The sequence below is a fragment of the Manis javanica genome, chromosome 2 (genome assembly GCF_040802235.1).
Source record: "Manis javanica isolate MJ-LG chromosome 2, MJ_LKY, whole genome shotgun sequence".
NCBI lineage: Eukaryota > Metazoa > Chordata > Mammalia > Pholidota > Manidae > Manis > Manis javanica.
This window is the reverse complement of record NC_133157.1, coordinates 196,009,429-196,037,148: the sequence shown is the minus strand read 5'-3', so window position 1 is coordinate 196,037,148 and position 27,720 is coordinate 196,009,429. Positions and strand designations below refer to the sequence as shown.

Sequence of the window (27,720 nt, the reverse complement as noted above, 5' to 3'; positions counted from 1 at the left end):
ATTGTGAATGAAATTGTTTTCCTGATTTCTCTTTCTGCTAGTTCATCGTTAGTATATAGGAATGCAACAGATTTCTGTGTATTAATTTTGTATCCTGCAACTTTGCTGAATTCAGATATTATACCCCATAGTTTTGGAGTTGTTTCTATAGTTTTTTTTAATGTACAATATCAGGTCATCTACAAATAGTAACAGTTAAAATTATTTGTTCCCAATCTGGATGCCTTTTATTTCGTTGTGCTGTCTGATTGTTGTGTCTAGGACCTCCAGACATGTTGAATAACGGTAGGAGTGCGCATCCTTGTCTTGTTCCCTATCTGAAAGGAATAGCTTTCTGCTTCTTGCTGTTAAGTATGATGTTGGCTGTGGGTTTATCATATATGGCCTTTATTATGTTGAGGCACTTGCTGTCTATACCCATTCTGTTGATAGTTTTATCACGAATGAATGTTGAATTTGGTCGAATGCTCTTTCAGCATCTATGGAGATGATTATGTGGTTTTTGTCCTTTTTGTTGATGTGGTGGATGATGTTGATGCATTTTTGAATGTTGTATATCCTTGCATCCCTGGAATATCTCCTACTTCATCATGATGGATGAACTTTTTGATGTATTTTTGAATTCTGTTTGCTAGTATTTGATGAGTATTTTTGCATCTATGTTCATCAGGGCTACTGGTCTGTAATTTCTTTTTTTGTGGTGTCCTTGTTTGGTTTTGGTATTAGAGTAATGCTGGCCTTGTAGAATGAATTTAGGAGTATTCCCTCTTCTACTTTCTGGAAAAATTTAAGGAGGTTGGGTATTCACTAAATGTTTGATAAAATTCAGTTGTGAAACAATCTGGTTCAAAGGTTTTATTCTTAGGTAGTTTTTTGATTACCAATTCAATTTTGTTGCTGGTAATTAGTCTGTTCAGATTTTCTGTTTCTTCCTGTGTCAGCCTTGGAAAGTTGTATTTTTCTAGAAAGTTGTCCATTTCTTCAAGATTATCCAGTTTGTTAGCATATAATTTTCACAGTATTCTCTAATAATTCTTTGTATTTCTGTGATATCTGTAGTGATTTTTCCTTTCTCTTTTCTGATTCTTTTTCTGTGTGTAAACTCTCTTTTTTTTTCTAAATAAGTGTGGCTATGGGTTTGTCTATTTGTTTATTTTCTCAAAGAACCAGCTCTTGCTTTCATTCAATTTTTTCTATTATTTGATTCTTCTCAATTTTATTTATTTCTGCTGTAATCTTTATTATGTCTCTCCTTCTGATTTTGCACCTCATTTGTTCTTCCTTTTCTATTTTCATTAATTGTGTGTTCAGAAAGTTCATATAGGATTGTTCTTCTTTCCTGAGGTAGACCTGTATTGCAATATACTTCCCTCTTAGCACAACAGCCTTTGCTGCATCCCACATATTTTGCAGTGTTGAGTTATTGTTGTCATTTGTCTCCATATATTGCTTGATTCCTGTTTTTATTTGGTCATTGATCCATGGATTGTTTTGGAACATGTTATTTAGTCTTGATGTTTTTGTGGGATTTTTCATTTTCTTTGTGTAATTTATTTCTAGTTTCATACCTCTGGTCTGAGAAGCTGGTTGGTAGAATTTAAGTCTTTTTAACTTACTGAGGCTCTTTTTGTGGCCTAGTATATGATCTTTTCTTGAAAATGTTCCATGTGCACTTGAGAAGAATGTGTATCATGTTACTTTTCGGTGGAGTTTTCTATAGATGTATGTTGAGTCCATCTGTTCTAATATTTTGTTCCGTACCTCTGCCTCTTTACTTATTTTATGTTTGCTTGATCTGTCCTTTGGAGTGAGTGGTATGTTGAAGTCTTCTCAAGTGAATGCATTGCATTCTATTTACCCTTTGATTCTGTTAGTATTTGTTTCACATATTTAGGTGTTCCTGTGTTGGGTGCATAAATATTTATAATAGTAATATCCTCTTGTTGTACTAACCCCTTTATCATTATGTAATTTCCATGTTTGTCTATTGAAACTTTCTTTGTTTTGATGTCTATTTAGTATGAAACAAGTACTGCAATGCCTACTTTTTTCTCCCTATTAGTTGCATGAAATATCTTTTCCCATCCCTTCACTTTCAGTCTGTATCTTTCAGTTTGAAGTGAGTCTCTTGTAGGCAGCATATAGATGTGTCTTGTTTCTTTATCCATTCAGTGACTCTATGTCTTCTGATTGGTGCATTTAGACCATTTACATTTAGGGTGATTATTGATCAGTATGTACTTATTATCATTTCAGGCTTTAGATTTGTGGTTACCAAAGGTTGAAGGGTAACTTCTTTACTATCTAACAGTCTAACTTAACTCACTTGGTAGGCTATTACAAACACAACATAAAGGTTCTTTTTTTTTTTTCCTTTGTCCTCCATTCTTTATATATTAGGTGTCATATACTATACTCTTTGTCTATCTCTTGACTGACTTTGGGGATAGTTAATTAGATTTTGCATCTGCTTAGCAATTAATTGTTCTACTTTCTTTACTGTAGTATTATTTATTCTGGTGACAGCTATTTAGTCTTAGGAACAATTCCATCTATAGCAGTCCCTCCAAAATACAGTGTAGAGACCATTTTTGGAATGTAAATTCTCTCATATTTTGCTTATCTGGAAATTGTTTAATCTCTCCTTAAAATTTATATGATAATCTTGCTGGATAGAGTATTCTTTGTTTGAGGCCCTTCTGCTTCATTGCATTAAATATATCTTGCCACTCCCTTCTGGCCTGTAAGGTTTCTGTTGTGAAGTCTGATGATAGCCTGATAACTTTTCCTTTGTATGTGATCTTTTCCTCTCTCTGGCTGCTTTTAATATTCTGTCCTTATCCTTGATCTTTGTTCTTTTAATTATTTTATGTCTTGGTGTTGCCTTCCTTGGGTCCCTTGTGTTGGGGAAGTTTTCAGCCATTACCTCATCAAGACACTGTTTTTTTCTCTCTCTCTTCTTCTCCTTGTACCCCTCTAATGCAAATATTGTTCTGTTTTGATTGGTCACACAGTTCTCTCAATGTTCTTTCATTCCCAGATATCGTTTTTTCTCTCTGTGCCTCAGATTTGTATTCCTCTTCTCTAATTTCTATTCAATTTACCATCTCCTCTACTACAGCTAATCTGCTTTTAAATTCTTCCATTGTATGTTTCATTTCAAATATTGAATTCCTTAGTGATTGAATCTCAGTCCAGAATTTGTCCCAGAGTTCTTGAATATTTTTCTGAACCTCCATGAGCATGTTTATGATTTTTATTTTGAAATCTCTTTCCGAAAAATTGATGAGTTCAGTTTCACTTGTTCCTTTTTCTGGTGATTTTAGTTTGAGCAAGATTCCTTTGACGTTTGGTATTTGTATGTGGCACCCTCTAATGCCAGAACCAGGGGGTGGAGTGCACAGGTATAAGCCTCTGTGCTTTGCATTTGTAGTTGTCATAGGTGGGGCCTCTCCAGCTGGCCTGACACCACGGCAGGGGCTGCTGGTTTGCGAGCCAATGCCAGCTTGCCTGAGGAAGGTGCAGCAGGCTGCATATCATGGTAGGGTCCTTGGAGCTGTGTAGACAGCCAGAGTGATGGAGCACCTGAAGCTCCTGAAAGTTCACAACCTGCTGGGCAGAGTGCACCTGAACAATCTTGTTCACCGGTGCTTTCTCCTGAGCAGCAAACCCTTTGCAATTGTTGCCCCTTTAGCAGCCCTCTCACTGATAGGAAGTCTCTCAGACTGCTCACCCACCTTTCTTCTGTCCCAGAGCAATTGGATATGGATCCCTGTTTTCTACAAGTGGCTAGAATCTCAGTCTCTCAAAGTATTCTGCCTGTCTTAGCTTTCCAAACCCATGAATCTCCAGAGCACCATGCAGTTTAGAATCTCCAGGGCTGGGTGTTTAGCATTCCTAGGTCTCCACCCTCTCCCTGCTCCATTTCTCTTCCTCCCACCAGTAATCTGTTGTGGTGGAAGGGCTTGGATCCCACAGGGTCACGGCTTTGGTACATTATCCTTTTCTGTGAGGTCTGTTCTTTTCTCCAGGTGTATGCATTCTGGTGCAGCCTTCTTTCCTGTTGCTATTTCAGAATTAGTTTTATTAGCTATATTTCCATATTATATGTGGTTTCAGGAGGAAGCCTTTGTCTCATCTCTCACACTGTCTTCTTTAATCCTCAAGTCTGTTTAAATATTTTTTTGAAAACAAAATCACTTTCAAGAAGGACAGCTTCCCTTCTGAAAGATATTTACAAGAATTCTTCATCAGCATGTAGAGATCATTGATTTTATAGTCCATTTAAGAGCTGTCTCAAAGAACTTGGGTGTTCCTTCCTTTAATGAAGGGCCCTACATCATGAAAAGCACTGTACAGAGAGTTAATGTACAAAGATGATAAACAAGGCCTTTTCTGCAAAAGACTATAAGTGTATGTATGTTTTAGAAAACAAAGTATGTAGAATTACCAAGTGAAACAAAGTAAATAAGTAATTAATTACCACTCAACGAATCAGTATGTCCTGTCAGAAAGCTGTTTCTCCTAACTTCAAACAAATCATGTGATTGCTATAAAATTGTTATTGCTATAAAGTTCTTAAAAAGTTTATAACTGCATTTCTATCAGATCACTAGCACCTAAACAACTTTATAAATGAGCTGTGCAAATAATGTTCTGTGAGGAGTGCAATCCATTACAGAAACTTGAGTGGAAGAATCAGAAGTCCTTACAGAAAGAAGTGGCACATTGATTTGGTTTTGTTTCAATAAATAGAACTGCTAAAAGCAAATGTAAGAAAGAATAACATTTTAGGCTTGGAGAGCATCATAGAAAAATGACAAATTATGAAGGGTACAGTACATTTAAGGAAGAACAAGAATTCTTTTCTGGCACAAGTTGAGCACATGGCTGTACAAAATGGCAGGAAATTGTACCAGAAAAGAAATCTCCATCCTCACAGGACTAATTTTATTTTCTATAGTAGGCAGTTTGTAATTTATCTTATAGGAAATAGAGATCAAGCTTTTTTAAGCAGTTAAGTAGAATAATCAAATCTGTGTTTTACAAAAATAAATATAGTAGCACTAAGGAGGATGAAACAGAGAGAGAACATGGAGTATAGGAAAGGGCTTAGGGCCTATTTCTAGTCCAGAAAAAAAAGATGATGATGAAGCAGTGGGAAGGAAGGAAAAGAAGGAAAGCAGGATGTTTCAGAAGAGAAATACATCGGACTTGAGGAGTGCTTATGTAAATATGAGAGGTAAGTAGAATGATTAGTTAAAAAGGTTTATTTAAAATCTTCTTTAAAATATTTCATTTAATGACCAGTTCACAAAAAATTACTCTAGAAATCAAGAAAGATGACAAAATTGGTGATGTAGATTTGAGAGCAATCAACACCATTGAAATAACTAAGAAATTGAAATGGTCAAGAAATGACCATTGTTGCCATAGAAGTGAATTAGATTATTTAGAGAGACCATTGATCAAGGATAAAATAGTTCATTGAATCAGTTTATAATTATGGGAAAAATATTAGGTCTAGAACATAGGGTTTGGAGCAAAAAACATTTATTTAAAACAAATAGGGCAAGAATTGAGAGTGTGCAGGACTGTGTAAAGGAAGGCTGAGAATTTCAAATAAGGCTTATCAGTATTTTCCATACTGCTGAGAGGTCAGGTGTGCAGAAAATAAACGAAGAGATACTATTAGATTTAGCAAGGAGAAGGTCATTGCTGGCTTTAAAGTGATTTCAACACTGGAATGAGAGAAGTCAGGCTGAAATACTTTCAAAACTGAACAGGGAGGGAAGGAAATGGAGTAGTGAACATAGGAGACTTACAATGATTTCACTTATGTGGGGAGTCTAAAAAAAGACAAACTCATAGAAATAGAGAGTAGACTAGTTGTTGCCAGAGGCAGGACTCAGAGTGGTGGGAGAAATGGGGGGATATTGATTAAAGAGAACTGGGGCTATAATATACAGTATGGTAACTGTAGTTAATAAAATTATATCATATACTTGAAAGTTGCTAGGACAGTAAATCTTAAATGTTCTCACCACACATACAAGGTAATTCTGTGAAACGATGGGTGTGTTTACCTTATTATAGTAATCATTTTGCATTGTAACTCTATCAAATCATCATGTTGTATACCTTAAACACACGATATTATATGTCAGTTATATCTCAAAAAAGATGAAAGAAGAACTGATTGTTAAATAGTCAGAAATGTTGTGAATCCTTGATAAACTTTTGGTAGCTCAAATAAGCCAACCATGGAAATTGAAAAAAAGAGAAGGGAGAGAGTGAATGGAAGAGAAGAAAATACATTAGTGAGCATTGGAGATTTACAAGAAATTAGGCACTAAATGAAAAAAGGATGATTGGTTATTAATGCTGAAGGAAGAAAAGTAAAAAATATCATTGTTATTTTCTCCTTATTACATAATAACAGAGTATTATTGTTTAAAATATAGAAACCAAACACAAACAAGAGAAAATTTAAAGTAACAGTTTTCACCACAAGATACGAACTTCAAGTTGAGAGGATGTCTGGAATAGATTTATGCTAAATTGTAAGCTAATGGAGTGAGAAAAATCTAGTAAAGAAAGCTTTATTTAATATAGTAGAGAGACACACATTTAGTGATAAGAAGACCTGAAGTTGGAAGACCTGAGCTTGAATCCTGACTGTGCCGTTGACAAGTTGAGTGACCTTGGAGAAGTCAAGCAAACTTTTGGGACCTCCATAAACAGATATTTAAAGTGGTGCTGACAATAACTATGTAAAGTCTGAAGTGCATATGAAGTTACATGCTTCACTGTACATCATTTAAAACTACAATGGGTTATTACTGATGGGTGGAGAAGGATGACTTGGGGCAAAGAAATGCAAATGAAAAGTAATGCCATCAAGAATTTGGAGTGCTCAAGAAGGAAGATAAAAGACAGATGCAGTATGGTGTAGAAGAAAGAGGAGTGAAAACTAAGGAAATGTTACATTTAACTTTTGTGGGAATTTATTAAAATTATTTCACTGTGACTCTTCTTGTAGTCTGAATGGTCTAATTCCCAGTAATAAGAATAGAAAGAGTAGTCTTAACATTGATTTCTCAATTATGCTCTTATGGTTTACTTAATAAATAGAAATGAAAACTATTTAGATGGCTTAATCAATCGAAGGCTTTTCTTCTTTTTCTTTGGAAATTTCTGTTAATATTATTGGATAGACATATCTCTCTCTAATTAAACTAATCTGTTTATAGTCACAGGATAATTTGTCATGCCTCACACTTTTATTCATAAGTAGTTTTTGGTTAATGTTGAAAATATTGAGATAGTGAATGTCAGGTTGTAAAAAATACTCTCATTTTGGTAAGTGACACTAGAACTCCATAGTATATATTTCAATATGGTGATAATTGTGCAATTTTCTATTTAAAGTCTATTTGCAAGATATTTTATCAGTATGATTTTGCATGTGATACATGCTCATCTTTTGAAATGCAATTTCTCTTTTAGTGAAGACCTGTGGCTCTAATCTTCAAGGACCGAGTGGAACCTTTACGTCTCCCAACTTTCCATTCCAGTATGACAGCAACGCACAGTGCGTCTGGGTCGTCACAGCAGTGAATACAAATAAGGTGAGAGAACCTGTGGCAGGAAGCGTGATCATAAAGACATAGGGAAAAGGGATCCTGGGGAAGGTGCAGTGAAGTAAATTCATAACTAAAGTCTGATTTCTGTATCTCCAACTTATCCATTATCTTAATATTAACTTATATGAGAAATTTGGAAAAAATAAATTAAAAAAATAAAATTCTACTCCTATTTACTAACATATAAATGACAACACATTAAAAATTTAAATGTAGGTTTTTTGAAATACATTTTTGAAGGTTGTAAGTATATTTCCTTTTTCTTAAAGAAGCCATGAATAATGGTTTTCCATGTCATATCTTTTCAGCTTGACATTATCATTCAGATGCATCGTGTTTTTATACACAGTTGACTTTTCTTGCAATGTTTGTCTGTTGCCATAGATCATACAGCTGTTCTTTATTATTTTTTAAATAGTGTATTTTAATGTGATATGGATTAATAGAGGGTTCATATTATGGATATTTCAAAAGATTGGCCTTTCTTCCATTTAACTAAAAATGTATAATGTGTCACAATACTTCAAACAAAATTATTATGCTGAATGAGTATAACAGCAGCTAAAAAATTTTCTACCTTTACTTTACTGCTTTCTTTATCCTGCTTCTCCTTGTAGGACTATATGGAAGACCTAAAAATAATAGGAAGATTCAAAATTCTTCTCAGATTATCTTTTCTGGGTTTGAGTAAGGAATGTTTGGTGGTTGAGCTCATAAGACTGAATCAGATTATATTTCAAATGCCAATTTAGAATTTAGTAATTTATAACTTTGATCAAATTATTTAACCCTCTGAAATTCAGTTTCTTTGTAAAGCATAAATAATATGAGCATGTATTTCAGTATTGTGAGAAATAAATGAGGTAACCTATGCAGAGTGCTAAACAGTACTTAAAGAAAAGAAAACATTAAGTCATTGTTACTAGGCAAAGCATATACTTCATCTCAGATATTTTGGGTTTTATGTTCATAAAACCTAACCCAAAGAGTAGCACAATTGGTTTAAAAATCAACCCAGTGGTCAGTTACAGTTGCCTCATAGCAGAGTTCTGATTTATGAATCAGGAAAACTAGATCAGAAGCCAGCTCTCCCCCAAAGCATCTGTATAAACTGAGAAAATTGCCAAATCTCACCCTTCAGCTATGTAAAGGAAATTGTTTTACCCAAACCTGTGTTATCAGTTCAACTCACATATTCAATTCAAATATTTATCAAATGCCTTATCTGTGTAAATTATGGATTGTTGAGAATTTTTCTTAAATCATGAAGTACTTGAAAAATAAGCTCATATTTATCAAACACTTAGCAACATGCCAAATGCTGTTTGAAGCACATTTTATAAATTATTCAGTCCTCATAAGACTCCCCCTAAGAGGAAGATACTTCTATTGTCTGCATTGAACATAGGCTAAATAATTTATCTAAAATAACATAGCTGGCAAAGGTCAGAGCTGGGTACTTTATAAAGTATGTTATTTAGGACATATCACACTAAGATACAAGTGTCCTGCACTAAGATAAGCATGAAGTGAATTAATTGTAAAGTATGGAACAAACACATTGTATTAATCTTGCACTGAGATGGAAATCTTTTTGTGTCGTGATAATTACCTATAATTGTCATCAAGATGTAATTATCTCCTGTTCTCTAAGCCTTCTGCTTTGCTAAATTTAATTCATTCTCATTACTGAGTTACCTTAAGTTTCACAGAGGTCATCACATTTCTCCTTGTTTATCTTAACTAATCTGCCAAACTTTATCTCTTCTTTTTCTCCCTAAAAATATTCAGTTTATTTTCTAAGGAAGACATAATTATTTTCACCTTGCTGTTTTTTTTTTTCAAATAGCTGACTGATGATACTAAATTTTGATTTGTTGGTTTACTTCTATTTTAAGATATTTTATAGAAATTGGTTTTCAAGAATTTTTAACTATAACCCACAATTAGAATTACATTTTGTTTGTGGCCTGGTTCACTGACTTACACACAATCACACACACACTCATTGCTACAAAATAACATTTCCTTTATTAGCATTTCTATATTTTTTATTACAATTATCATAATCTGTTTTTAAATTACTGGTCATGTCTCACTGTATCTATGTGATGATACACTAATAGGTTATAACACATACTTTGAAATACTGTTCAAAGTCTTGCTTTCATAGATTATCATGTCAGAACTCTTTTTGGAAGGCAGTTGCTGGCATAAACCATAGGCATACATCTCTCCTATTTGGTATAAATACCAGCTAACCAAGATGCCTAATCCCTTAATATCTATCATCTTCAAAAAATCATTGCTCATTTTTTCTTTATGTATGATAACTTTAAAAGTAGTCATGTTGTTCTGCATATCCAAAACAAATATATGGTTGGTGGGAAAAAAACGTGAGATTTGAAACTGGATGAAACTGGTTTCAAATCTTGGCTGTCTCTCTTATTAGTTACACAGTTTTACGCAGACATAATCTTTGAGTCCTCTGAGCCACAGCTTTCTTTTTCATCTCATAGAGATAATAATACCATATTATAAAGTTCTTTTTTACTGATTAGATAAGACAATAAGAAATTTCTGATTCAAAGTAGGATCACCGAAATTGGCATCTACTGTTACTGCAAAATGTTTCCATTTATTAAGAAATATGCTCCTCTTCAGTTATGTGTCTTATTTCACATATCAATGCAGAAAAAACATTACTACACACTATTATCTTCTATATTTGATTATCTTGTTGAATGACTTGTAGGTGACTATCTTATACTGAAATATTTCTTAACAACAGCAAGTTAACACATTAAGACTGGTACTTTAACCTAGTCATCGAATTAACCATCCTCCTCTCATTGAGATACATATTTAACATTAGCTCCATGTGTGAAATAAATAATTTCTGTCTTTAATTTTTCTTTAATTTCTGTGGTGCTGGTCTTCCTCAATTTAGGTGGTCTAATGCATTAGTATTCCATCTGAGGTACACAAATAATTCCCAGGGTGTACATGGGGTCCTGGACACCATTTTTAGATATAGATATTCCACTTTTTAATGCTGTTCTGCCTGATGACCCATTTGTTCATTTTTTTAATTGCTTTCCCTTTTATGACTATCTTTGACAGTTTCAAAAGAAAGGCATATATTACTTTTTCAGCTGAAGTATTAATACTTTGCATTACTTGAATGTTAATAAAACTGTGGAGATCCAGAGTAGGAAATTCCAGGTGCAGAGCTCCCAAGGGAGAGTTCTTGAAAACAGAGTGAAGATACATTAGCTAAGAGGTATTTGAATACCTTGTTTTATCCAAACACCAAACTTATGAAAGGCCCATCTCTTTATGTATCTGTATACATCTACCCATCACCTATTTTTTATTTATCTATCTCTATCTCTTTCTGTCCTAGAACTAGAATGTGTGATACATAGACATATATTATAGACTAATTTGAATTGAAACACAAAGTCTTTTTGACAGAAATAATTTCTGAATTATCTGGTTTTACAGCTTTTTTCATTTACAATACACAGTAGACATTTTCTAGAAGTAAAGTGAACTAATAATATGAGATTTTAAGGAAACTATATTATAAGGAATTTGTAAAATTTTAGTATAATAGAAACTGTATCCTTTGCAGCTACTCACAGATTTTTTAAGGTAGGCATCTATTAAATTATAGGAGAGAGTAATTTTCAAAATTCTTTGATCTATGTGCACAAAATTTAAAGGCTATCTAGATCAGCATTGTCCAATAGAAATACATGACCCACATATATAATTTTAAATTTCCTAGTAGCTATATTTTTTAAAAGATTAAATTAGTTTTAATGTTGTATTTTATTTAACTCCAGTATTATAATTGGGACATGTATTCAGAATAAAATTATTAGTGCAATAATTTGCCATCATTTTCTATTCTAAGTCTTTGGAATCCAGAGTGTCTTTAACACTTAAAGGACATCTCAATTCAGACGAGCCACGTTTCAAACATTCAACAGGTGTGGATTGCTGGTGGCTACCCTAATACGGAAGGAAAACATTGAAATTTCTATCACTATAGAGTTTTACTGTTCTGCTTTAGAGATTATAAGAGGTGATGGTGGCTGGTGTTGAGGAGAATAAACATCCCACTGCAAGGGAGTTGTTGCCTCAAGTGAAGTTTTGGAAGGGCTTCCAGGAAAGGTGAGAGTGTTTGCTCCCACGGGTAGAGGTGGCTCTGGAAGACTTGGGGTTTAAGATTCTCAGCCTTATTCCAGAATATCCAGTGCTTCTCTTTCAAATTTTAGGATCCCATTTCTTCTCAATTAATGCCCTATTTTCACATGATAAATTGTGAGTATATGTTCAGCTTACATTATAATTATGCACCTTGCGTAACTAAATTATGGGTATAATTTTCCTACTGCTATGCAGTCATGATAGAAGGTCTCTTGTTCTCTGACCATGATTTAAACTGTAATTTTATTTCTTTTTCTGACTCCAGTGCAATCAATAGCCATTTTCCTCCATAGTCCTTGTGGTCTTAGGAATGATAGCCATCAAGTGCAGCAACCATTTGTCCCATCCCCTCAGACCTTGCCTTCAATATGTGTTTCATCCCAGTCACAACAAATAAATAGTTTATGCTATTTTCTGTAGACCAGAAACTCTGCCATGTGAAGGCCAAAAAATGAGCAATGAACCTCCCAAAATCCCATCTTTGAAGGTCTATTTATTGGACTATTATTGATAACAAGGAATATATCAAACAAGGTCTAGTCAGGAAAATATGATCTACATTAGTCGACTAAAACACATGGAATTTAATTTGGAGTGTTACACTGGGGAAATAACAAAAATTAATGCAGAAGCAATAACCAAATCGACAGAAACCATCTTTAGAGCTGGAGAAAAAAAGAGAAAATATGGCATTACAGAATCTAAGAGTTTGTAGTAGGGGCTTGAGAACACTGGAGTTCAGGTTTTAAAAGGAGATATCCCATAGTTGGTGCTCAAACCTCTGAGGAAAGAATGTAAACCAGCAAGTCTGGGTAGATCCTAATGCCAACAGGGAAAATAATTTGAAAAAAGTTATTTTCTTGGGGCCCAACCCTAACATCAAAGAGCAGAATATAGAAAGGTTTGATCAGAGGTGAGAGAGAGTATATATGTAATAGCATTGAACTAGTAAATGATATGGCTGCATATGGAGCTAATTTAGGAGAGGAAGGAAAAAGTTCTGTTCAGGAAGATTTGCACTTGACATGTCTAGTAGACCGGATATCAGGTTAGAAATAAAGTCTGAAGAGCCAAACTATAGCAATGGAGATATAAATCTGCAAGCTGTCAGCATATAAACATTATCTGAAGCCATGAGACTGAAATAAAATCACAAAGCCTTAGGAGGAAAGTTAAAGTTAGAATAAATAGTGGATGAACAACTGGTAAAGGCTAATAAACAGGATATGTGTATTTATTTTTTCTTTTGTTGCATTTTATATAACTGAAGACCATCCATTCTCAGCCCAAGATCCAATACCTGTAGAAGAATCACAGAATAAATACCTCAGGTGTATTTGTATTATCTTTTAAAACATAAATATGTATCATTCACATTAAATTACAAAATATATTACTAATACTAAGGTACTCGTATTAACATTGGCTATTTTTTGTCTTAATTGAAAATAAATGAACAACTATGTCTCATGAAGGTCTGACCAATTTATTTCCTTCATACAAGTGTTCTTCATATTCAGGGTTGGGAACCAATGCTTAAAATAAAATACAGTGATCAGCTCCACTCGTGTATTAGCCTTTACAAAATGAAAAGAAACATATGAAAAGATGAAAAGCCATCAAAGGCCCTGCCTTATATTCTGTACAGTCTTTATCACATCATTCAATTTACCTAATTTCATAAATCCTGACTTTTGTAAAAAAACTAAATAATCTTAAACTGATAACTTGAAATCAGTCTGAAGTCACCCTTAATGTTAATCCCTTAATGTACCTGTAATGATAATTAGGCTGTGGTTTTAATCTTGGAACTCAATGCTTACCTTTAATTTTGGTCTTGGGAATTGAAAGTGTGACTTGTTTCATGTCCATGTGTCTGTGGTATTACTTTCATTTTTCTAGGCTGGAAATACCCCGCATTATTGCTACTCTCTTTCCAGGGACTGGAGTCCTATTGCTGCACAGCTTTCTTTCTGGTGCTATGCAAACCACCAGAATAACTTCTCTGAACAAGTTAGCTTATTGTCTGCTCCTGGCACTTTATGCTTTTTGGCATCATTCTCTTTTATCCCATGAATCAGCCATTTCAACGTAACTATCTTTTCTTTTATGTGCCATCTACCTATTAATATTTTTCCAATAAATGTCCTTCTACATTTACAGCTGGTTCTATCATCTGAGACCTTCTCCTTTCTTCTGGAATATGTTTGTTTGTTTGTTCATTTCATTTATTTATTTATTTACTTACTTACTTATATTTTTATTTGTTGTTTAAGTATCATTAATCCACAATTACATGAGCAAAATTATGGTTACTAGACTCCCCCCATCATCAAGTCCCCCCACATACCCCATTATAGTCACTGGCCATCAGTGTAGTAAGATGCTGTAGAATCACTACTTGTTTTCTCTGTGTTGTACAGCCCTCCCTGTGCCCTCCACCCCCTACATTATGTCTGCTAATCATAATGCCCCCTCTCTCCCCTTGTCCCTTCCTTCCCACCCATCCTCCCCAGTCCCTTTCCCTTTGGTAACTGTTAGTCCATTCTTGGGTTCTGTGAGGCTGCTGCTGTTTTCCTCCTTATATTTTTTCTTTGTTTTATACTTGACATATGAGTGAAATCATTTGATACTTGTCTTTCTCCACCTGGCTTATTTCATTGAGCATAATACCCTCTAGCTCCATCCATCTTGTTGCAAATGGTAGGATTTGTTTTCTTTTTATGGCTGAATAATACTCCATTGTGTATATGTACCACCTCTTCTTTATCCATTCATCTACTGATGGACACTTAGGTTGCTTCCATTTCTTGGCTATTGTAAATAGTGCTACGATAAACATAGGGGTGCATCTGTCTTTTTCAAACTAGGCTGCTGCATTCTTATGGTAATTTCATAGGAGTAGAATTCCTGGGTCAAATTGTATTTCTATTTTGAGTTTTTTGAGGAACCTCCGTACTGCTTTCCAAAATGGTTGAACTATTTTACATTCCCACCAGCAGTGTAGGAGAGTTCCCCTTTCTCTGCAAACTCGCCAACACTTGTTGTTATTTCACTTTTTGATGGTAGCCATCCTTACTGGTATGAGGTGATATCTCACTGTGGTTTTAATTTTCATTTCTCTGATGATTAGCGATGTGGAGCATCTTTTCACGTGCCTGTTGGCCATCTGAATTTCTTCTCTGGAGAAGTGTCTGTTCAGATCCTCTGCCCATTTTTTATTTGGATTATTTGCTTTTTGTTTGTTGAGGTGCATGAGCTCTTTATATATTTTGGATGTTAATCCTTTATCAAATCTGTCATTTATGAATATATTCTCCCATTTGTAGGATGTCTTTTTGTTCTATTGATGATGTCCTTTGCCATACAGAAGCTTCTCAGCTTGATATGGTCCTATTTGTTCATCTTTGCTTTTGTTTCCATTGCCTGGGGGGATATGTTCATGAAGAAGTTGCTCATGTTTATGTCCAAGAGATTTTTGCCTATGTTTTTTTCCATGAGTTAAATGGTTTCATGACTTACATTCAGGTCTTTGATCCATTTTGAGTTTACTTTTGTGTATGGGGTTAGACAAAGATCCAGTTTCATTCCCTTACATGTAGCTGTCCAGTTTTGCCAACAACAGCTGTTGAAGAGGTTGTCATTTCCCCATTGTATGTCTATGGCTCTTTTATTGTATATAAATTGATTGTATATGTTTAGGTTAATATCTGAACTCTCTATTCTGTTCCCCTGGTTTAGGGGTCTTTTCTTGTGCAAGCACCAAATTGTCTGGATTACTATGGCTTTGTAATAGAGCTTGAAGTTTGGAAGTGAGATCACCCCTGCTTTATTTTTCCTTCTCAGGATTGCTTTGGCTATTCGGGGTCTTTGGTGTTTCCATATGAATTTTTGAACTATTTGTTCCAGTTTGTTGAAGAATGCTGTTGGTAATTTGATAAGGATTGCATCAAATCTGTATATTGCTTTGGGCAGGATGGCCATTTTGACGATATTAATTCTTCCTAGCCAAGAGCATGGGATGAATTTCCATTTGTTAGTGTCCTCTTTAATTTCTCTTAGGAGTGTCTTGTAGTTTTCAGGGTATAGGTCTTTCACTTCTTTGGTTAGGTTTATTCCTAGGTTTTTTATTCTTTTTGATGCAATTGTGAATGGAATTGTTTCCCTGATTTCTCTTTCTGCTAACTCATCATTAGTGTATAGGGAAACAACAGATTTCTGTGTATTAATTTTGTATCCTGCAACTTTGATGAATTCAGATATTTGTTTGAGTAGTTTTGGAGTCGAGTCTATAGGGTTTTTTACATACAATATCATGTCATCTGCAAATAGTGACAGTTTGACTTCTTCTTGTACCAATCTGGATTCCTTGTATTTCTTTGTTTTGTCTGAATGCTGTGGCTAGGACCTCCAGTACTATGTTGAATAACAGTGAGGAGAGTGGGCGTCCTTGTCTTCTTCCCGATCTTAGGTGAAAAGCTTTCAGCTTCTTGCTGTTAAGTATGATGTTCGGTGTGGGTTTGTCATATATGCCCTTTATTATGTTGAGGTACTTGCCTTCTATACACATTTTGTTAAGAGTTTTTATCATGAATGGTTGTTTAATTTTGTCAAATGCTTTTTCAGCATCTATGGAGATGATCATGTGGTTTTTGTCCTTCTTTTTGTTTATGTGGTGGATGATGTTGATGGATTTTTGGATGTTGTACCATCCTTACATCCCTGGGATGAATCCCACTTTGTCATGGTGTGTGATCCTCTTAATATATTTTTGAATTTGGTGTGCTAATATTTTGTTGAGTATTTTTTCATCTATGTTCATCACGAATATTAGTCTGTAATTTTCTATTATGGTGGGGTCTTTGCCTAGTTTTGGTATTAGAGTGATGCTAGCCTCATAGAATGAGTTCATAAGTATTCCCTCCTCTTCTATTTTTTGGAAAACTTTAAGGAGAATGGATAGTATATATTCTCTATATGTCTGGTAAAATTCAGTGGTGAATCCATTTGGCCCAAAAGTTTTGTTCTTGGGTAGTTTTTTGATTACCAATTCAATTTCATTGCTGGTAATTGGTCTGTTTATATTTCCTGTTTCTTCCTTGGTCAGTCGTGGAAGGTTGTATTTTTCTAGGAAGTTGTCCATTTCTTCAAGGTTTTCCAGCTTCTTAGCATATAGATTTTCATAGTATTCTCTAATAATTCTTTGTATTTCTGTGGCATCCGTCATGAGTTTTCCTTTTTTATTTCTGATTCTGTTTATGTGTGTAGATTCTCTTTTTCTCTTAATAAGTCTGACTAGGGGTTTATCTGTTTTGTTTATTTTCTCAAAGAACCTGCTCTTTGTTTCATTGATTTTTTTCTATTGTTTTATTCTTCTCAATTTTATTTGTTTCTTCTCTGATCTTCATTATGTCCCTCCTTCTGCTGACTTTGGGTCTCATTTGTTCTTCTTTTTCCAATTTCAATAATTGTTACTTTAGACTATTCATTTGGGACTGTTCTTCCTTCTTTAAATAGGCTTGGATTGCAATATACTTTCCTCTTAGAACTGCTTGTGCTGGATCCCACATTAGTTGGAGCTTTGTGGTATTGTTGTCATTTGTCTCCATATATTATTGCGTGATCTCTGTTTTAATTTGTTCGTTGATCCATTGATTATTTAGGAGCATGTTGTTAAGCCTCCATGTGTTTGTGAGTCTTTTGTTTTCTTTGTACAATTTATTTCTAGTTTTATACCTTTATGGTTGGAGAAGTTGATCGGTAGAATTTCAATCTTTTGAATTTCCTGAGTCTCTTTTTGTGGCCTAGTATGTGGTCTATTCTGGAGAATGTTCCATGTGCACTTGAGAAGAATGTGTATCCTCCTGCTTTTGGATGTAGAGTTTTGTAGATGTCTGTTAGGTCCGTCTGTTCTAGTGCGTTGTTCAGTGCCTCTGTGTCCTTACTTATTTTCTGTCTGGTAGATCTGTCCTTTGGAGTGAGTGTTGTGTTGAATTCTCCCAGAATGAATGCATTGCATTCTATTTCCTCCTTTAATTCTGTTAATATTTCTTTCACATATGTTGGTGCTCCTGTGTTGGGTGCATATATATATTTATGATGGTTAGAACCTCTAGTTGGACTGCCCCCTTTATCATTATGTAATGTCCTTCGTTATCTCTTGTTACTTTCTGTATTTTGATGTCTATTTTGTCTGATATAAGTACTGCAACACCTGCTTTATTCTCCCCATTGTTTGCATGAAATATATTTTTCCATACCTTCACTTTTAATCTATGTATATATTTGGGTTTGAGGTGAGTCTCTTCTAAGTAGCATATAGATGGATCATGCTTTTTTATCCATTCTATTACTCTGTGTCTTTTGATTGGGGCATTCAGGCCTTTACATTTAGATTGATTATCGATAGATAAGTACTTATTGCTATTGCAGGCTTTGGATTCATGGTTACCAAAGGTCCAAGGGTAGCTTCTTTGCTATCTAAGTATCCAACTTAGGTCTCTTATTAAGTTATTATAAACATAGTCTGATGATTCATTTCTCTCCCTTCTTATTCTTCCTTCTGTCTTTATATTTTAGGTGTTTTTTTCTGTAGTCTTTTGTGGTTCCTTTGACTGTTTTTGTGAATAGTTAATTTTAATTTTTACCTTCAGTTAGTATTTGGTTGGTTTGCTTTCTTTGCTGTGATTTTCTTTTGTCTGGTGACTTCTATTTAGTCTTAGGAGTGCTTCCATCTAGAGCAGTCCCTTTAAAATACCCTGTAGAGGTGGTTTGTGGGAGGCAAAGTCCCTCACCTTTTGCTTGTCTGGAAATTGCTTAATCCATCTATCATATTTAAATGATAATCATGCTGGATACAATATTCTTGTTCAACACCCTTCTGTTTCATTGCATTAAATATATCATGCCATTTTCTTCTGGCTTGTAAGGTTTGTGTTGAGAAGTCTGATGACAGCCTATGAGTTTTCCTTTGTAGGTAATGTTTTTTTCTCTCTCTGGCTGCCTTTAATACTTTGTCCTTGTCTTTGATTTTTGCCATTTTAATTATTATATGTCTTGATGTTGTCCTCCTTGGGTCCCTTGTGTTGGGAGATCTGTGGGCTTCCATGGTCTGAGAGACTATTTCCTTCCCTAGCTTGGGGAAGTTTTCAGCAATTATTTCTTCAAAGACACTTTCTATCAATTTTTCTCTCTTTTCTTCTTCTGGTACCCCTATAATGCAAATATTGCTCCACTTGTATTGGTCATATAGTTCTCTTAATATTCTTTTATTCCTAGAAATCCTTTTATTTCTCTCTGCCTCAGCTTCTCTGTATTCCTGTTCTCTGATTTATGTTCCATTAACAGTCTCTTGCACCTCATCCATTCTGCTCTTAAGCCCTTCTCTCTATTGTTTCATTTCTGTTGTCTCCCTCTGGACTTCATCCCTTAGCTCTTGCATATTTCTCTGCAGGTCCATCAGCATGGTTATGACTTTTATTTTTAATTCTTTTTCAGGAAGATTGGTTATATCTATCTCACCAGGTCCTCTCTCTGGTGTTGTCTAAGTGATTTTTGACTGGACCAGAATCTTCTGCCTTTTCATGGCAATAGAAGTGTTCGCAGGCAGGTGTCACGTGTGTCAGCTGGGAGAACAAAGTCCCTTCCTGCTTTTTGGTCACCTTGCCCTTCTCTGCTGCCTGTGCTGGTTACCCACACATTGGGAGCAGCCTTTGGGACAGTCCCCTGAGCTGCCATGGGCAGGGCTGCCATCAGGCTAGCCTAGAGTGCTGCAAAGATTCACAGTTGCACCGGTGTGTTCTCCTGTGAGAATGGCACCTGTTCATGCCTTCCAGACGTTGATCTAGCTTCTGCTGCCTTTCCTGGTTAGCTGCATGCTGGGAGAAGACTCTGTGTGGTTCCTGTAGGCAGGGCCACTTTCTGGCTTCCCCACAGCTATGGCGGGTCATCCAGTTTGCTTGTAGTGCCAGCCGGTGGGAACGAATGGCAGGCTGCTTATCGCCATGAGGCTTTGTTGCTGCTTTACCCCCCAGGGGCCTAGGGTGTCTGAAGTTCCTCAAGATTCCCAGCCTGCTGGGCTGAGTGTGCTGGGCAGATTTTGTGCAGCTGTTCAGCCCTTGTCCCTTTAAGACTTTTAAAAAGCACCTACTTTTCTTTTGTCCCAGGGGAACCAGCTGTGGGGACCTACTCACAGTCTTCATCTCGGACCCTACCCTTCTGTTTCTCTAATATCCAGCACACCATGCAATGTGTGTCTGTGCTCCTGGTGCAGATTACTAGGGCTAGTTATTTAGCAGTCCTGTGCTTCCACTCCCTGCCCACTCCAACTCCTTTCCTCCCGCCAGTAAGCTGGGGGTGGGGGGAGTGCTTGTGTCCTGCTGGGTCATGGCTTTGTATCTTACCTCCTTTGTGAGATGCTAAGTTTTCACAGATGTAAATGTAGCCTGGCTGTTGTACTGTATCCTATGGTCTCTCTTTTAGGAATAGTTGTATTTGTTGTATTTTGAAAATATATATGGTGAGGAGATGTCCCCCTCCCTACTCATATCACCATTTTGAGCCAGAAGTGCTGTTTTTTAATTCATCCAATCAAATATTTATTAACTACTAAATACTGGGTGTAGTTCTTGATGACAAATATTCAAATTCAAAAAAACATGTCAAACTTCTTCCTCTCATTGAGTTTGCATTATAGTCAGGAGTCACAAACAATAAAAGAAACAGGAGTAATACAGTAGGTGGCACGATTGTTATGGAGAATAATTTCGCAGAGCAAAGGTGTAAGAAGTATGTGATAAGGGTTGCTTTTTCCTACAAAAGATACTGTAGGAAAGGATAAAATAAAACCAAAAGTGGAACTGGGCATGTAGTAGACTTAGTCCCATGTTGAGTTTTTGCTTACACAGCTTCCATTTGTTCCCCATTCTTTATAAATATGGAAAACTATCCCTCTCCTGTTCTGGTTGGTCTTACAAGCAACTTCAATTCAAGTGCTCCATCCTAACTTCCTTTCATCTTCCATGAAGATATGACACAGTGCTGTACTACAGCTAGCTTTTACCTGCTTTTGGGAGCTGTGCTTTAAACTATCAGGAATATAGCAAGCTATTTGTTAAGCTTATCCATTATTAAAATGTAAAAGATCTAAATATACAATTTAAAAAGTATATTAAAATAAAGTTACTAGTTACCTATTTATAAACATCATGACAAATATTTTACTACACTTTATTATTAGTTTTGTTCTTGAGGTTATTTAGATCTATTTTATCTTAATGATGGAACTACTATACGGTGATGCACTGTTCATCTTTCTCAGCTCTGCATTTAGTCACATTATCAGCTTGAGCTGCATGTGGGAGAAGAATTTATGCTATGGAAGTTGACAGTCACTACAAATAAGAGCTTTATTTATTTTTGTCTTTTAAATAGATGTAGAAAGTGATGGAGAAAATATTAATCATGAGGGTTAGATTTCAAAGTGTGTTGTATCTGTAGCTATTACATTGTGAATGGCACACAAAAATTGAGGAAGTATGCTTCTATTATTTGATAACTATTATCTGATTTCAGTAATGAAGTCATGCATATCATTGGCAAACACATGATGTTTCAACATATGTATTTATTTTTATAATCATGTTTTACTAAATAACATAAATGAAAATGTCAACCAACATTCATCTGAGAATTATACTCATTCATTCATAAATTGCAACCTAAAGTTGGCTATAGATTAAAACGAAGTTTGTAAAAATTCAGTGCAAAAGTTCTATGACAATCAACTATGTAGAATTTTTAAGCAATATTGCTGAACATTTGTTTTTATTTGTAAATTATATGTTATATACCCTTTATATCAGTACACTTTTTTTAACCAAGATGTTTTTACAAAGAGACAGACATTAGGGGTTTATGGATACTCATGTCATGTGACCCTAGCTAGATCAGTCCTTTTTCTTCTGGACCTTGAAAAAAAATGACACACACTGAAAAAAAATTTTTGAGTTAGTTTATCAGAAAGAGAGACCTTCAGAATAATAGTAACAATAGTTAATGTATATTGAATGCTTACTGTGTACTAAGGCATTGTTCTAAACCCTTGTATATAATATTTAATTTGAATTGTACAACAACCATATTTGTAGGTACAATTATTATTCCCATTTGTTTGGATAAGGAAACAGATTCAGGTAGATAACGTAATTTGCCCAAGAACACAATATAACTTTAGAGCCAGGATCCAGAACTAGGCAGTCCAACTTTTGAAGTGATCACAGATTCTTTCCTGCTACCTGGATCTCAAAGTCCTACTGGCCTCCTCTTCTTTTTTTAACCAGGGATTTTAATTTTTCTTTACTTCTCTGAGATTTCCCATATCTTTATATTTATATATATGTATGTGTTCTTACTTAAGTCTGCTCAGTTTTCTGTCACTTTCCGCAAAGAAATCCTGAGGCAGAGAGCTAATGAAGTCATTATTTTTAATGTTAGTCCCTCCTGGTCTAATATTAAGAGGCTATGCAGTGTTTAGCTCCTCAGTTTACTCTCTGATACGCAGTTCATTATATCCTGCATACTGATGACATGCTTGTTTCCTCTGTCCTTATCGATACTTTGGTGGGAGGAATCTGACTTTTAAAACAGAATAATATTGGCAAACTTCAGTTTCTTGATTTCTAGGGGTCTTTTGAGAAATGAGTCTTAATATACAAACATATAAATTAATAGTAAAGTCCAAATAGTTTGTTTTAAAATACTTATTCTTTAGTATATTATGCAGAACTAAGGTTAAGATATTGTGGAACAGAATTCTTTATAACTTTTTGACCAATCCTCATTCTCAACTTTACATGCAAAGCACTTTTATCCACATTGAGTGATTGTCATAAGAATAATGCTAATGTATCCAGGGTGGCAGCAAATCTCACCCTGAATTCCTGAAGAGTTTATGATTTTTGTGTAGAACTGGTTTTTGTGTAGAAACGAAAATACCCATTCAGTGCTCCTCTCCATAAACTCTTCAGGAATCAGAAAATAAAATTCATTGGGAGATTAATAGTGAAAAATTAAATTAACTGAGCATAGAAGAGTATAATTCAGAGAGAATAAAGATAGGAACATGAGCTGGACTTCCATTTAGATTGTAACTTTCACTAGTTCAATGTAAGTCTTAAGTGTCAGAGAAATAAAATTGGTCCTCAGTGGAATAAGAATGGTCTCTAGCTTTTAAAGAAAAATGTTGGGTAACACTAGTCAAAAACACATTTTTTCTAAGACTCTGAATATTCAATTTGTTTCTAAAGTTGGCTCACATTTGCACTTTAGAAGTCAGAAAATATTCTTTACTAGGACCTACATATATCAATGAAGAAGGTCAAGGGACTCACACTATTTTAAGTGTATATATTTAATAAATCATACTGGACATTTCTGGTATACTTATAAATAACTTCCTTATTATTCTGTATAGAATGATGTATGGACAGAGTTTTGATCTAAGAGTCAAGAGCACTGAATTCTTGGGCAGGTCACTTTGCCTCTCTGAATCTCAGTTCCCTCATCTTTAAATCAGGAATAATTATCCCTGCCCTGCCTTAGCATAGGGGGCTTAGAGGGTCTTACAAGTTACTAAACTGAACAGCACATTGTACATTGGAAATTATCTGGTAAATTTAAGATATTATATGTTCTTATTATTTATAACATCCCTAATTCCAAAGATGTTTTTTTAGATGTATGAAATCATCAAGTAGACCATGATACATATGTTGAGATATGTTGAATAATTAAGGATGTTTAAATATAAAAATATACCCTAGCTCATGATGGATGCCCAGTTAATGTTTTTTGTACAAATAAGAGAACTAATAGATAAGAATAAACAATACATGTTGAATATTTGAGAAATTATTGGGCATTTTGATTCAGCATAGTCTAAAACTAGTACACACAATGGATAGCAAATGTTTTTGGCACTTGTACTGCTTTATACATAAACGGTAACTATACATACAATATATTAAACTATATTTTTACCTGTATATTATTTATCTACAGCTATCATAAAGCAGAGTTTTTCTATTTTTCGTATAGCTTTTATAAAATTTCACTAGAATGTTTCATATTATCCTGATGCAGAGTTAGTTTCTTTTGAAATGACATGATATTTGGGAGTTTCTCCCCTTAATTTTTCATGGATACCTGCCAAAATTTAAATACAGGTAAATAAGTGCAACCTTTCTAGTAGGGGATGATCTCCCTTTCCAGGCGGGTTATTCCATTCTTCTGTTTATTTTTAAAATAAGTAGTGAAGGTCTATTTGATAATAAGGCAAAATAATTAAATTTTGAAATCTTTCATTCATATATTCACTACAACATTTAAGCCTATGGTTTTTGTGTAGAACTGAAAATACCTATTCAATGCTCCTCTCCATAAACTCTTCAGGAATCAGAATACATCTTTCACTTGCACCCATTGCACTGTCATCAGAAGTCTTTCCAGATCGTCACTGTTCAATTACTGCAGCTAGCGTTTTGCTGCCACTTCATTTAGCCTGCTGACTTACAGTCCATAGTTCTTTGTGCCAAATAGTTGGAGTTTGGGGACTTGGGCCAAGTTTCTGTGCCAGGTCTGAGACCTCAGCCAGGCGTGAAGAGTGTCACTTTCCTACAGACTGTCTTTCTGCTTTTTTCTGTTTTCTGCAGACGGTTTTTTTCTGCAGCTGTCTTTTCGGCAGAAAGCAAACCCAGGACAAGGATTTATGTGCAAGCAATATGTCTAAGAAAGTGTTCCAAGGAAACTATTAAGGAAGTGGGGGAAACAGGACAGGAAAGAAATTAAGTGAATGTGCAATTTCAGACAGAACCCAAGCCACATACGGGTTCCATGCAGTGCAAAATACACCTGAGAGTTTGTCCCAAGTCAGAGCAAGGGAGCTGGGCTCTCTTACTTCTGTATCTCATAATCATGGGCTCAGGGTTACCCAGGTCTTTCAGGGCTCATGTGTGGGCAAAGGGGTTCCCATAACCCGAGGGCAATGTGCAGAAGACTAATAGCTGTAGGGATTTAGTGGCAAATGAATATGGAAGATAGCAAACATAACAGAAAAGACAGGAAGCTTCCAAGGGGATCTGGGTGGAGCATGGATTGTGTCCACTCTAGTTAAGTAGGAGCTCAAGGGAGCAAACTCGAGGTGGCGGTTCAGGGATAAACTGAAATCAAAGCCAGGTTTGTCATGTTACCAAGTCATGATTCAGAAAATTAAAGTGCAGATGCTGGTTTAAAACAATAGGATGTAAATCAGGGAAACCAACTAGAAGATTCCCCAAGTCAGGGAAAGTACCTGGGATCACCATTTATAGGCCGTCCCAGCCTTGGAAGTACAGGTCCTATCAAAGGCACTGACCTTTATTTGCCCTCATTTTGACTGAATTGTACCTGCACAGCACCTCTTGACTATTCCCCATTTCTGACAATGGGACCTGTCCTCTTGTCAAAATGGTATATTTCATTAGGATATCTGATTTAATATGAATTACACTGTGTAGACACATGGATAGTCATCTAAAAGTAAACTTACTAATGAAAAAACAAAATTGACAAATGTTTCTAAATGTTTAAAGTATTCTACCTAGACAGTTATTTTCCCCTTTACTTTTATGCAAACAAAATATTATGTGTTAAATTTCAATAATACATGTTATATTTTGTAATAAAGATATATTTAAAACAATATTAACTAATAAAAGGAAAAAGAAAGGTACAAGTGTAGAATGACTGGCATTGATCATACTTTGTGCTTCTTAAAACTCTCTTCCCTAGCTTTTTCTCTGATTTCCTGAATTTCCCCCTTTTTCAAGAACTCATCCTTCTTCACCATCTTCTTAAAATTCAGTGTTCCTCAATGTTCTGAATCAAACATTTTTTCATTTTATTCTTCTTTTCCTTCACACATCTAAATACAAAGTCCAGTTAATTAATTATAGCTTATTAATGTGCCTCAGAGTTTCTTAGCTCTGTCTCACCCAGGTTTTCATTGTTCTTATTTGGATTATTACCCAACTTCCCAACTAGTGGATCTTCGTCTCATTTTGCTGCCTACCCAAAGCTATTGGCAAATCCAGTGTGACACTTTATTCTAAAATGAAATGATATCCCCTTTATTGGTAAAATATTTAAGTATTTTGGACGGATATTTCATGGATGAATCTATCAACAAACTGAACTTCTCTAATTTTTTAAGGACAATGCCCCAATAATATACTTCATACCAGTGAATTACTGGAGTCCTCTAGTTTGAGGACATGTTACTCTCTACATTTCCTCACTCTGTTTACCTGTTTATTCCTGGCCATTCCCCAGGACTCGATTCAAGTTTCATTTTTACATGGAAGCCTTTCCTGCTCTTGAAATGACTAATGATCGTACTCTGCATGACGGCTTACCAGTTGTCATACCGTATTGTTCTACTATTAACTCTTAGTTTAACCCTTAATGACAAAACCATGTTTGAATCTGCATCCTCAACATCTTGCATAGCAGCTGTCATATGGGAGTTTTTCAAATGAATATTTATTGAAAGAACTGATTAAATATTTCCAGGTAAAACCCTCATTGGTTTATTTGCATGTTTGTTAGCTTATCCTAAGAATTTCTCTGATTCTTACAAAAAAAAAAGAAAATATGTATAATACAAAATATTTTCATTTGGTTTTCTTTTTAGTATTCCCCCCACTACTAACCATTGGTATCTATGATCCTTCAACCTCAGTATTGTAGTTGTTTTTGAATGATATGCATAATCAGAGCTATGCTGCATTGATAATTAGGTATAAATATTAAGGGATTCACATAAATAGTAGCAATTAGTATACTTGGTACAGAAAAATCAAGTCTTTTGGGGATTAGCATTGGAGAAGAGAATGAGCGATTGGACAAAGAAACCCTTAATTAAAAGTACCAGGATACACAGTCTTATAAGTTAGGATTAGGTTTTGCTGGAGAGACAAACAAGATAGATCATGTGGTCCAAGACTCATGGTGGCTCTGCTCAAGTTGCTCCTCAGAGACTGGCTGACTCACTATTCTACCATTCTTAAGATATGGCCCCTGCCCTTAAGTTCCAATACTTCCAATACTGTGTCTCAGGTTCCAGCAGGGTGTTTCACACATCCCAGGCAGTGGGTTGAGGGAAGTGATAAAGAAAGAGGGCAAAAACAAATACAAGTGATTTCTTAAAAAGGTTCCTGGAATCTGCTACAAAACATATTTAAGTTTTATATATATATATATATATATTTGCCATACATTGACAACATCGTCACACTCAGCTCAAGAGAGATGGAAAATATATCTTTAAAAGGGTAACTTAGTACCAGCTAGATATTCTGCTATTCAGGGTGAAGGGCTAATAAGATGTTTGGGAAAGATATGGCAATCTCTGTTTATAGATTTAGTCCAAAATTGATAAGTGGATAGGGAATATTACTGCTTAAGAATTACCTATTAAGAAGACAGATATTATGAAAACAACAGTATTAATAACATTAATGCTATATTATTGATATTAATACTATTATTAACATTAAAATAGAATTGAGTATGTAATTCAGGCACTATGCTGAGCTCTTTTTGTGTATCATCTCACTTAATCCTTTAATTGTATAAAGTATAAGCTATTATTGTATCCATTTTATATGTGCAAAAACAAGTTTGAGAACTGAAGTGACTTATCTACATTTGAAGGATAAGTGGCCACACTAAAGAAATACTTAAAAGAGTTATGATTGCTGCATGGTATTATGATGGTGACGGTTCTATTGCTGCCCTAACAAATTACCAAAAATGTGGC

The 27,720-nt window shown here is 35.0% G+C and overlaps 1 protein-coding gene across 5 annotated transcripts in view; it reads left to right on the top strand.

The window, feature by feature from the left end:
- The window catches only part of CSMD3 (CUB and Sushi multiple domains 3), a 1,174,595-nt gene that overhangs the window by 580,361 nt on the left and 566,514 nt on the right, over positions 1-27,720 (top strand). For all 5 annotated transcript variants that reach the window (XM_073229983.1, XM_073229982.1, XM_073229981.1 and 2 more), the window contains one exon: positions 7,510-7,631. In XM_073229983.1, the coding sequence (XP_073086084.1) occupies positions 7,510-7,631 (122 nt within the window). The remainder of the gene's footprint in view (positions 1-7,509; positions 7,632-27,720) is intronic.